This window comes from Malaclemys terrapin, chromosome 10 (assembly GCF_027887155.1).
Source record: "Malaclemys terrapin pileata isolate rMalTer1 chromosome 10, rMalTer1.hap1, whole genome shotgun sequence".
Taxonomy (NCBI): Eukaryota; Metazoa; Chordata; order Testudines; family Emydidae; genus Malaclemys; species Malaclemys terrapin.
Genome location: NC_071514.1, coordinates 65,650,664 through 65,663,835, shown reverse-complemented (window position 1 = coordinate 65,663,835; position 13,172 = coordinate 65,650,664). Strand labels below are relative to the sequence as shown.

General features: G+C 37.8%; 1 protein-coding gene across 2 annotated transcripts in view; it reads right to left on the bottom strand.

Moving 5' to 3' along the window:
• Positions 1-13,172, bottom strand: part of PARN (poly(A)-specific ribonuclease) — a 151,163-nt gene that overhangs the window by 113,151 nt on the left and 24,840 nt on the right. For both annotated transcript variants that reach the window (XM_054041870.1, XM_054041871.1), the window contains exons 16-18: positions 10,966-11,041; positions 8,482-8,592; positions 8,324-8,393 (exon numbers count right to left, since the gene is read on the bottom strand). In XM_054041870.1, the coding sequence (XP_053897845.1) occupies positions 8,324-8,393; positions 8,482-8,592; positions 10,966-11,041 (257 nt within the window). The remainder of the gene's footprint in view (positions 1-8,323; positions 8,394-8,481; positions 8,593-10,965; positions 11,042-13,172) is intronic.

Genomic DNA, 13,172 nt, shown 5'->3' with positions numbered 1-13,172 from the left:
GGGAAAAAAGTGTAATTCCAAAAACCTGAATCAGCTGCAAGTCAATATGATATTAATTCGCTAGACAGTTTTATCATTTAGGCTGTTTAGAAACCAGTTTAGCTTGTAAGAGTGAGATATCTAGCCAGGTTTTTCTTCTTCTTCTTAAGGTGAACCGGTTTTATGTGCCAAATCTATAAAGCATATTGAGTTCACTCTAAAATAAGCTAGTTGAACACTGTTACTGGAAAAGTAAACAAAGGAATAAATGCATCTGGGCTCTAGTCCTCAGTTTACAGTACTGAATTGAAATATTTCATCTGTAATGAGCTTGGTCACTTATTACAGACAGAAGTGTTTTCCAACAGCAGCCCATATTTCCACACTGGGATCCAATCACCTAAAGAGCAAACCGCATGCTCAGTGACATGATGGTCAGAGTATCAGTAGGGTTACATTAGTTGCTGGGATAGTAATTAAATGTTAATGTTTTTACTTGTATCGGTTGACTGAATTAGGAGAGCACAGAGATCCTAATAACCATGAAAGACTGAGCATGTATCCTGTAGGGAGGAACACAGTACTAAACATTACGATAAATCTCACCATAAAGTAGATTTTTCCAAGCAAAAGAACTTCCTTCATTGGTACTTCAGGAAACAGTCTATGCTGCAATTGAAGCGTGACCTTTGATAGTTTTAGTTGTGATTTTTAAACTGTAGAATGCCAGTCCTAACTTTTTAAAATCAGAAGCTGGAATTTCAACCACCGCCCAGCTGTACTGAACTTGCTAGTAGTTTCAATATTTTCTGCAGCTAACAGCATTAAAAGTATAACACAAGCAGTTTATATGCTATATTATACATATTTACATAAGTTTCCAGATAAGCACATTTTCAATGGTAGTTAATGGATGTTAAGTGGATAGTTAAAAATGAATGGAATTAATAAATTACTTGTTTTGAACAATCAGGTTTTGTTTTACTTTTTGCTTGAGACAGCCTCACCTTTCTCTTATCAATGAGACATCAGCAATACAAAGAACTATCTGGGCAATACAGATCTAGCGAACCAGAGCAAGTGACACACTAAGCCTTGCAGCAATGAAAAGGATAAAGTGTATGATTCTGCTAACAGACTGGTTTTGAACGGTTAGACTAGACCAACCACAAAACCAATTGCAAAGTGAAAAGTTATATTGTCAGGTGGCAACACTATTTTAAGAAGAGTCTTATGCAAGTAAATATGTGCAGAGTGCTAACCACAAGTGCACTGATATCTGGTGTTTGAGAAACTGAGGATAAGCATCAAATGAGAAATTAAAGAACTCTAAAGTATAAGCATGGCATCTGCAATAGAGGATTTTTCACACTTGGCTATTTAGATGACCAGAATGAGGGAGATGGATAGTCTGACGATTGAAAGCAAGCACTGAAGCCAGTGTCTGAGTGACTATGACTAGATAAAGAGAAAAAGGATGGGTAGGGCTATTTTCTGGATGCCAGGACAAAAGATGTGAGAGATAAAGGATACCCTGAAGAATAATATGAACTGTTGACACAAATAGAGAAACATATGATAGGTTCTTAAAAATAAAGAACATTATTAAGAACCTAACAGGAGATTTGCTGCACTGACTCAAGTTTTGTGGAAAAGCTACAGTGAATACCTCTACCAGACATTCATTAGAGATAGCTAAAATATGAATATACCACCAAAGCATACTTAGAAAGAAAGTCTCTTCCACTGACTTCAGCAGACTTTGAATCAGGCTCAATTTATTATAGGTAACTGCTGTATAATAAGGTTTTGTTTTTGGTGGGGGCACAGAAGACAGTAAAGGGAATTCAGAGAACTGGCCAACCATAAGTATGGTATAACAGGGTTTTTTGGTTTGAGGGTTTTTTTGGGGTGAGGAGGGACACACCACAGAGGGTAATGAAGGGAATTCAGAGACCTGGCCAATCATAACCATTCAGACACAGAACCTGACATTTTTTGTTCATGTGGTTATGGCATTATTGGTGACTAAAAGCGTATATCATTTTACATTTTTGAAAAAAGTTTCTTCCATCCTCTAACACACACAACTGAAGGGATTCTCAAAATTTTCCATAAAAGTGTCCCTATGAGATCCAGCAAGGAAAACACCTGTCCCTCAGAATAGTTTTTCAGAAAGTAATGAGACTATGAAGCCAAAAGTATTATAAAGGAAACCCCCATCATACGTATATTGACTGCTATAAGGCATTTGCTACTTATCAGAATGTCTGGATGCAACACAGATAGTATTTTCATCAATACCTTCCACCATTCTCCCTTTCACTGACCCCATTGAGTGTTTCAGCCTTCACTTCAACTGTAAGATTATAAATGTTAACACAACTGTCTGATGAAGACTTTATTTACATTGTAATAAAATACTAATGTTAATTTTTTTTATTCCACAGAAATTTCAATTACTTGTCATAGTATCCCATTCAGTAGTAGCATTTTTAACTGCATTACATTTTAAAACCTCTTCTGGTTACTCTGAATGCTTCATTTAGGAATTAAGTATGCGTGTTTGTTGGAAGGCAATTACTTGCTCATCACTGCAAAAGCTGAGTAAGCAAATTTTTATGTAGCATGAATATAACTAACTGCTCTAACTTTAAAAATCAGCCAGTCAATTTTCTGTTCAACCTTAATATACCTAACAAAGGAAAATTCAGTCTCCTATGCAATTTTCAGAAAGTGCAAGAAGTAGCAGCAGAATTTGTATTCAGTTTTAATGGCTTGCACGATTGAGATTTTACTAGAAATCTCATTTTCTTTAAACTCCACTATTTAGTAAGACCATCACCATCATTCACTAAGGACTTGTCTACTTGAACAATTAGAAAGCAGCAAGCCAGGGTCTGAATCTACCCTGCACTTGCCTGTCCTGGTCTAAAAGTCTGTGTGGATCCTGCTGATACACATTAATAGTTTGTCAGAACACTCTATTATCAAAGTGCTCTAACTGTTATCACATATCACTAGGACATGCATAGAATTAGACCATAACAGGCTAGTGCAGGCTAAATTCACACCCCGGCTTGCCCCAGTCCAATTAGACAAGCCCCTAAGTTGTCACCAACATGACAATAATATTAAGGATCAAAAATATATCAATTATGGCAATGCAATCAGCTATCTTGTATATTTTAAAGAACAGTTATAGATCAATCCAAAAAATATCTGAAGATACCCTCATCTTTCTATTGACTGATTCGTCCATAGCACATAGGTATGCTAGTCCTTGTTTTCCTTAGTATTCAGAGCCCATTAAGTATTTTATTTTAGTGCTCAATCCAGTAATTATTACTTTGCAAGAGAAGGGACTCTCCCTATGACCAGTAGTGATTGTCATGTTGTGTGTGCCAGGAATCTGTCTGAAGAATAATTTTAGGTAATGTTCAAGAATTAAAAGATTACGAACAAGATTTAAACTTCGTCTACACTAGTAAGTTTTACCAGCCAAACTTTCCTTCCATAGGTAGAGCCCTGCTCTCATGCACACTTCATTTTGAGTCCCGAGACAAAATCCTCCACTTTTGCCTCCTGTTATTTGATTTCCTCCAGTGACATGAAACCTCTACTAATATAGCTGTCCTAACAATGCAAGTACGAACACAGAAGTACCCCCTAAAAGCAGACCTTCAGCATAAGCCCACAAAGCAGCTGCCCCTTCAACAGTTACCTATCTGGTCAAAGTTTTGACCTCTGCTACCCAGGAGTCAGTGACTGGAAGTCTGCTTCCCAGTGTGCCCAGAGTGTTGGAACTGGCGCATCTTTTCCTGTCATCTCTACATTGCAACATGGTTCCAGCTCATCCCTGTAGTGCTGCATGGTTCAGGAGAGAGCTTCTGATTTCCTGAAGCCTGTATCTGTCATTTTTGTTGCCACTTCCTTTGAACCATGAAGCTACTCTTGTGAGCAAGACCAGTTAACATACTGTGCTGGTAAACTTTAAAATTGGCTTATTCATAAAGTCATATTTAAATACTAATTGGCACATCAGCTTGACAGTAGTTCTCTATGCTCATACATTGTACATCATCTCTATGTAAGTACTAGGAAACCCTCCCCAAAAGAGGGGTTATCATTGACAAAGTGACTTGTATACCAATTCTGAATTGCCAGGAATTGTAACTAAGGCCACAACAAAAGAACCAACCATATTTACTAGATTTGAAGAGTAACTGAACAAAGCTAAATTGCATCTGCTCTTGACCAATTTCAAAGCTTTTAAGCCACCATAATATTTAATTGAGTTCCAAATTGGTAACTCAATAAAAGAGAAAAGAGTTCTCCAAAATGTTCAGGTTTCCACTAGAAGTGCAGAACGACAAGTGTTAAAGAAAAGCAGCTTCGCTGATGGCAAACACTGGAGAAACCTCTTACACAAGTTGTCTCAGCACCAGCTACCTAAGTGTTATCCAATTCATTCATTTACTCTTAGTAGACAGTTGTTGTCATTAAGCTAATTGTCACAGATGCTAGTTTACTAAAATGCTGGAGAAAAAAGTTTAGCTAGAATACTACCAATGGGTATTTAATATTAAGGCTACCCTCCTCCCACAAATTAGTTTTAAAAGCATGTTTAGGAAAACAAATTGTGGCTGATAGCAAGAATAGACAGGCACCAAAAATTATGTATACGCCAGGAATTTATCAAGGTCAGAGATCTGCTTCCTTATAAAAGCACTGATTTTAGAATTGAGATAGTCGCAGTAGTATTTCTTTAAATGGTGCATTTCAAAATACCACATTAGTTAATATAATCAATATTTGCACTTGCATTTAAAACTAAGTTACATCAGTGGGAATGTGGTGCAACAAATGAGATCTGCTACATCTGTATTTTCACTAGTCTGCATGGATTAGGAATAGAGAGTCAGTATCTTTATCCATGATTAGAGATTACCTCTTTTGTCTGTTTGAAACTTCTGCAAACAGACAAATAGTCATTTAAGAATGTCACCTTATACTATGAAATAAATAAGAGGTGCCTGTGCGGAATTAACTAGATTTATGTAATCATCGGTAAATATAAATGTGTTTTCACTACATTAACTCAAACTTTTATATTGATAACATTAAAATAAACCTCAAACTTTTCCTATTAAGCATTTACAGTCAATAGCTAATGCAGGAAGTCACAAAGAGAAAGAATGTCCGCTCTATACATCTTATGGAGTGTTTTCCAGTCCTTTTTGCATTTGGAGGAAGCCATCTTTAAGATCTTTGAATGAAAATTGCAATAGAAGCGATAACTCTTAGTACTGGGAAGAATGTGTTAAAGTGCCTCAACATCCCTATGTGATAGGTTCACAAAGTATTCCTATTTTACAAATAGGAAACTGAAACAAGTCAGTGGTGGAGCCAATAACCCATCTCCTCCAATCCCACTCCAACTACTACAGTAACTATACATAACATTTACATACTCTAGCCTACATTTCCCAAAAACTGAAATTCTTTAATATCTGGAAAATGTCACAAACAGAAAAATGGATTTACTATCAATATGGGTTCTCAATCTAACAAACTCATCAGCATGGTTGCTTCGAGTCAGTATTTTAGAAATTTTAGATTTGTAGTTTCTTTAGAAGACTCTACAGAGCCTCTTTAATAAGGATATTTTAGTTTTAAGTGTTTAAATTTCATTTATTACTGACTTGGAATTCTCTCAATCCATATATATTTGTGGCAGAGATCTCCAAGTCTAACAAGACCATAGACACTTTTAATCAGTTTCAGTATATTATGAAGAATATAATGACACTCTTGGAATTTCTGTAAAAAAGTGTTTTAATCTACAGCTACTGGGAGTGAGTGAACGAATGTGTTAATGTCATGTATTGAACAACCTCTCAAAATACATCTCACTCTAAAGTTATATGTATCACAGGATTAAGTGAGACTAGACTGATCAACGCTGCAGCCAGCTCTCATTTACTCAACTGAATGTATGCAATAAGAGTGGTGTTGAATTCCAGTTGATCACTAATCTACACTTTTCAGTCACTACTATATCATAGTTAATGGAAGAACTTACAAAATGATCAGATAAAATGGCCTTTTTGAAATGATAGAACGGATAAGAGGAATTTAAAAGTCTACTTAATGGGCTAGAGTCACAAAAGGACTTAAGCAGCTGCCACTTCGGGCAACTACTGGGATTCACCAAACCATCATTCAGCTGTTGCCAAATCCTGCAGGCACCTAAAGTCTGCAAGCACCTACATTTTTTTCAGTAAAAGTTCTAGGTGTCTGTTTCTGCCTCTGAACATACACAATACTGCCCCATGCCAGGCGTCAGATGCATGAGTTCCAGAGCCATTCACAAGCCAGGAGAAAAGAGGGGTTCCTCCTCCTAATTTGCCTACGGGGCTGATCTGGTAAGCATACAAACCTCGCCTAGCAGATTGGAACCCTATAGACAAGCTTATACAAAACAACATCTGGGATGGGATGGCTACCTCCCTCATAACTTTTAGCCCAGTGATTCAGGTACTCACATGGGATGTGGGAGAGCCCTGATTCAAGCCTCCCTACCCCCTTCAACCCTCTAACTGAAGGGGAGAAGAGATCTGAAAAGGGATATGCTACCTCTCTGGTGAGCATCCTAAACATTCAGCTGTAGGATATTCTGGTGTGGGACTCCTTCTGTTCTACCTGATGAAGCTGTTCTGCTGTGGACAAGTAAAGTCACTGGAGCAGGTCTATTACCTCCCAGGTGAGTGCTCTAACCACCAGGCCACTGAATGATTTATTCTTGCTCCCAATGACACTTTAATTATTTATTCACAGTGAAACACCTTCAGAGAGACTGAGGGAGCCCCACCCATCACAATATCCTATTGCACAGTGATTATTTACTCACACAAAAAGTGGCATATCCCTGTTCAAATCCCTTCTACCCCTCAGGTGGTGGGAGGGGCGTGAACCAGGGTCTCCCATATCCCTAGTGAGTATCCTAACCACTGGGCTAAAAGTTATGAGGGAGATCCTCCTCCTTCCCCTCCCTCTCAGCTTCTTGATAAAATGGCATAGGTGCCTAATGTCAAGCAAGGGTGTGCAGCTGAGAATCCCAATATAGGAAGGCACCGCCCTGCATCCCGAATTTAGGCATGCCTACCTCAGAGGTACAGGGTGTAGGATGAAAACCTCATCTTGGCATCTCCCATTGGCTAGTTTAGGCAAGGAGCTGCCAGCATGCTGCCTTTTGTGAAACCCACTCTCAGGAGGCTCTCCCCCTGTCCCCTCATTGTATAGGGCACCTATGTGCCTAACTCAAGCTTTGTGAATCTCAGTGATTTTGTAAGTGCCAAAAAAAATCGGGAGTGCTGATGCCCCTAAGTTTCTTTGTGACTTAGCTCAACATGCCTTCAATGTTATCTCCAATAAGGTGACAGTTTGCAGATTGGTTATTTCTTTCCAAAATGTGGTAGTCTTCAGTTCACAACTGTCACTAAATCTCTGTTAAGAGATTCCCCATCATAACCTTACTGTGTTCACATGCCATCATGTAAGATTATTCTACCTTCAGAAGCAGAAGGAAAGACTATGAATAATCAAAGCATCAGAAACATGCACAAAAAACCCGTTTAGATTTCTAACATTCTCAATTAAATCTTTAAGATCTTCATGAATATCTAATCCAGAAATAAAAAATGCTGTGAATTTCAGATCCTATGAATTTATTCTGAAAATTCAACGTAACTTCTTTAAAAGTGTATTGCCTGCTATCTTAAATATGTCACAGATATTAAGATTCTGGTCCAGGTAAAGCAAAAGCTGCATCAAAAATACCACTCTGGATCCTTTGGACATACTTCTAGGCTACATCTATCTCTTTTTTTTAAATCAGTGCAGCAACAAGCTTAATTATTGCTCACACTAAATCTAGGATACCTAACCTTGCCTTACGAACTATAGAAACATCTAATCAGAGTTATTTTCCTCACTTTGATTATTCCTTAGAACTATGCAAACATTTGCTAACTGACAAAAGTATATATCGCAATACCGAGAATAACAACGGAGCTAGAGTCACAGTTTTAACAGAATCCCTACCATGCTCTCTTGAGCAAGTTGGCAGGCATCTCCCTGCTCAGAAGAAATACTTAATGAATATATAGGAGTTTTTAACTCCCAATACCAACACTTTATGAAATTCTTAATACAAATAAGATATGCCAAGAGGGAATTTTAAATGTAAAGAAAATACAAGTGATTAGTTTAAACTGAGGCTAGGGTTTTCAGCTCCACCTTAATATTATAGCAGGTTTTGTAATGTACAGTGATTACTTACTTGTTAAAAAAGGGTTCAATGAGTTTTGATCTAGCAGATACATGATTTTTCGGAGGACTGAGAAATGAACCTAATAAACAAAGAAGAAATTCAGCATATCACATGCAGTGAAACAGAGCATGGAGGAAAAGTTTTGGGGGAAAAAAAAAATATAGTACCTAGGTAGTTAGCCATGGAGATGAAACACAGTCCTGTTATGTAAGCATCATAGCCTGCTTCATGAAGTTGTTCAGAAGCTGTGTCATAGCTGGGAAACCCTTCTGCACTTTCTGAAGAAGGAAAAGTCATGTTTACCTAAGGGTATCATGGAAGTGGAAGTTATATTTAACTGGAAACTTACATTTGCTGCAAGTGCATAATGCACTATGGATAATTCTAGTAAGTTTTACAAATTACAAGCAATTTAAAGCTTCATTGACAGGAGAAGGCTTCTAGGAACTATTCCTATTCCCACTGAGTCAAAAATTGTACCACTAGACTCTCATAGCCCTTCTCACCCAGATACATTCTGGACCATACTGCCACTTTAGCAGCCAAACTTCCATTGAAACAACAGGAACAGGATTAGTCATCATCTTATTTCTTCGGATTCTTCTGCAACACATGACATGTACAGCATGTAATTTTTACTCCACTGGTAGCAAACAGACTAAAATTTTTCAAAAGTGCCTAAGTGACTTCAGCATCTAAATCCTATTTCCAAAGGTGACTTAGGGCCACATTTTTTAAAGATACTTAAATGTCTAAATATGCAAATAAGTATCTTGTGGCATTCCGAAAATCCCACTAAGTACCTAACTGCATTTTTAAGCACCTAAATACTTTTAAAAAGTTTAGCCCTAAAATATTTAGAAAGCCTAAGTCCCATTGACAGTCAATTTACTCCCACCCCACAAGCCCCCAACATTAGGATTGTGTAGCCTTTAATACTTAATTTCCCAATCTGTAGAGAGACATCTGAACAATTCAAGCAATTTTTTTGAAGGGGAAATGGGACTAGGAGGAGAGAAACAGCTGCTTAAACCAAGCTTAAGCACACACAGTAGAAATGGAAGTCAAGCTTAGTAATATTCACATTACAACAATTAAGGAGTCTTTTCCGCAGCAAAAGTGATGAATGAATATAGCTATGAAGTACACCCCAATATTTAAAATAGGGACATAAATAGGTGTAATAATATAGTATTTTAGCCATATGTAAAGGAAGCCCACCTATATGTAACAAAATAAGCTGACTAAACTACCTTATCTAGTATTTTTCCAGTGTCTAACCACGACTCAAAATTCTTAACATGAAGTTTAAAAATCTACAAAAAAAGTTACACAGCACTAACACATAAGTATGCCAATGTTTCACAGCCAAAAACAGTCCTCGCTCGAAAGAGTATATTTCTAAGAAAAAAATGTTACTACCACCAAACAGGTTCAGTTAACCTGTTTGAGCTGAGTTTAAAATCAAGTTGTCCTTTTAACATCACAATGCATACCCAAACACATTTCTCCACAAATGGAACAATTGACAGAAGTATTTCAATAACTTTAAATCATCTTTGCCTTGAAAGTTCTGACCCACGTCTATGGCAATATCAAACTTTACAGTAGTCATTCACTACAAGTGATTAATGTTAACGTATCCACCAAATTTTGATGCAGAACCCAACAAGTAGCAAAATTAATATGATTTCATACAGTCATTTGGTACTACATCAGCTAAAAAGAGTTCACCAGGGAGAGGCCAAGTTGTCCCATCCCCAAGTTCGAAGAAGCTACAGTGAATATATTGTGAAAAGTACATATGTGGAAGTAGGAAACTATGTGGTGTGCACCAGCACCTCCTGTCGGTTGGTTAATAGAATGATTATTACAGACAGAAGTCGGAAAGCCTCCGGATTACTATTTCCTTTCTTGAAGCCACCCAAGTTTATTAAACTAAGTGTATTAGCTATGCATATTTAGAATGCTAAACAGAGTAATTCAAACATCTGTACTGCTTAAGACAAGAGACCCTCTCCTCCTGCCTTTTAACATGTTACGCTGCCCAATGGTTTTTCCCCTTTCTATATCAGCAATTCGTGCCCTCTATTCCAGAATGTTAAAACCAGTCTGTCCCTTCTGATCATTTAACATCTCTTCTTTCATGCCACTGCCTTAGAAAAAGTGATACAGCTCCACAGTACTTAATTACATTCTAAAAGTTAGCATGGGATCTAGTTACTACTGTATTTTTCAGAGTCCAGCTAAGTACTACTGGTAATTAATTAAATAAGAGCTTTTAGAGTAAAGTACTTACATCTTGGCTTAATTTGAGACATAGCCCAGAAATTATTCACCAAAACCTAAGCTACAGAACAAATGCCATCAGTACAGTGACAGAACAGCTGTTCATTCAAGAATTACTATTCTACTTCACTCAAAATAAAGCTGAAGTATAATGCCTAAAACCACAAAGAATAATGATCACAAATGGTATTGCATATATGTAACCCACTGCCAATACTAAATGGAGTTTAAATACCATTTAATTTAGAAAGAGACCATTTTACATCCCAAACCAAGCAATTAGCATATCAATCTTTTCTGCGAAAGAGGAAACCTAGCACATAATTTAGGGCCATGGGACAAACGCTTTTATGCATCCTTACCAACTTCAGGAGGGTTGAATGGAATCTCTTTTAAACGCTTTTCCAGTTCTGCAAGGGATGTGTTGTTAATAATTTCCTAGAAACATAAGGCACAGTATGTGAGGACATCAATGCCAAATGCATGTTACCATATATTGAAATCATATGGATTAGAGGTAACAATTGGGATTTAGTACCGCTGGCCTGTGTGCTCTACATAGCTATACACAATCCAGTTCCAAACTCTAAAGTCTTGGAATGAACAGTTTGTTCCAACTCAAGTTTAAGGTTCCATGCAAATAATTGTTACAATTACACTATTTCTATCAAAAGTAAATTAGGCTCTGGGAACCCTAAAAAAACCAGAAAAATCAATATTGAGTCACAGTTCTTATCTAAAATTTGGCCCCCTGCTGAAAAAGGAGCACAAACAGCAATTCACAAAAACCAAGGTTTACAGCAGGTTATGGAATTAGAACTGAGCACCTCTTGCCCAGAAAGGATATAGCTAACCAAAAATATTGGTACTTGAGCTGGTGAGATTTTGTTTAAACAGATAGTAAAGAATATACAACAAGGTGTACTGTTGCTTAATGGGGTAGCCAAGCAATAGAAATAGACTAACAGTTTAGTTACACTGTTATATGGTGTCTGATTTATTAGAGTTAGCAAATCTTATACATTAGCTTAGTTGACTAGCTTTATTCAATATAACAAAAGTAGTCACTGACACATTACACGAAGATTCTTAAATCTGAAATAAAAAGACAATCTAGTCTAATTCATTATTTGGGTCACTAAATACTTTGTATTTATAACACCATTAGTCTCTCCATTGTACAAAGAGAGAAACATGCAGCAACTTGCTCAAGGTGATAACCACTTTAAATCAGTAGAACTTAGTTCTCCCTACTCAGCTGCGCTATCATCCTACAACTTCAGCTATCTACAATATATGTAGTAATTTTGTGGTTTGAGTTTAACTCTTATGTTTCAAGACAATCACCAGAAGCCAAGAACCAAACAGAACACAGACTGGAATACCCTCACTCACAGTGGCCATCCATCCAGTGTAAAGCTACATGGGTAGAATAGGGTGGGAAGGCTTGCACTAGCACTACCTCAGACAGACCTATTCTGAGAACAAAGTTTTAGCCACCAGAGCTGAAAAACAAGATAAACAAGTACCACTGTCTTTAAAAACTATATTAAGAACCTGCCAAATAATTTTCAACCCAGTGGTCAAGCTCAGAATATTTGTTGCATGGCATCCAAAAACCCCAATTAGATGCACAAGGCATGTACACAAAAATGATAATGTTATTTCTATCCCCCCCCTCCCCAAACCCAAAATTATAAGTACCATAAAAATTCCAAAGCAAATATCACTGAAATATGTGAGCTAAACACAAAACCCAACATGAAAACTAATATTTTGATAACAAGTCACAAAAGCCTTCAGATCTATTTGGATTCAAACAGTACTGCTCAACACAAGACTGAAATACTTGCTACATAATTAGTTATTTTTACTCATTAAGACCTTGCCCCCCACCCCTCCCAAAAAAGCTACAGAAGTTATTATTGCAAGGTATGCACCTCTAGAGTCACCTGCTTCATCAGGTCACCATTCGCCTTTAGAATTCACTCAGTCCTGGGGCACACAGGAAAGTTTTGCAGAATGATCATTAGCCTAGCCATTCATTCCTCTAACTGGTATGTGATATTTAGGAAGCGTTTTTAATTTCACACAGACTGATCTCAGTATGCAAGGAGTATATATGTGCCACAGAAGAACAGCAGTACATGTAAGCAACATTTCCTTCCAGTTGGAAACTTCTAAAAGTTAAAGACTGAGAGTTTGCAAAACTATAGGGCTTCAGCATCCAGATGAGCAAGCAACTTGCAGGACCTAATATTTGCTGTCATGAATGTGAGAAGAGCAGAAAGTAAGCCAGTCTGGTCCGATCCAGCATACCGGCAAGAAAGTGCCGACCATACTGGCAGGGCCACTGATGGGGGAGCAAAAGGGGCAGCTACCCCGGGGCTCAGCAATTTAAAAGGGTCCCGGCGACAATTTAAAGGGCCCAGGGCTCCCGGTGCCGCTGCTGCTACCATGTCAGCAGCCGAAGCCCCAGGCCCTTTAAATCACTGCCGGAGCCCCGGGTGGTGCCAGCCTGGCAGCGCTGAAAGGCTGGCTGGGGGATTTTGGCCCCAGCCCTGCCCCC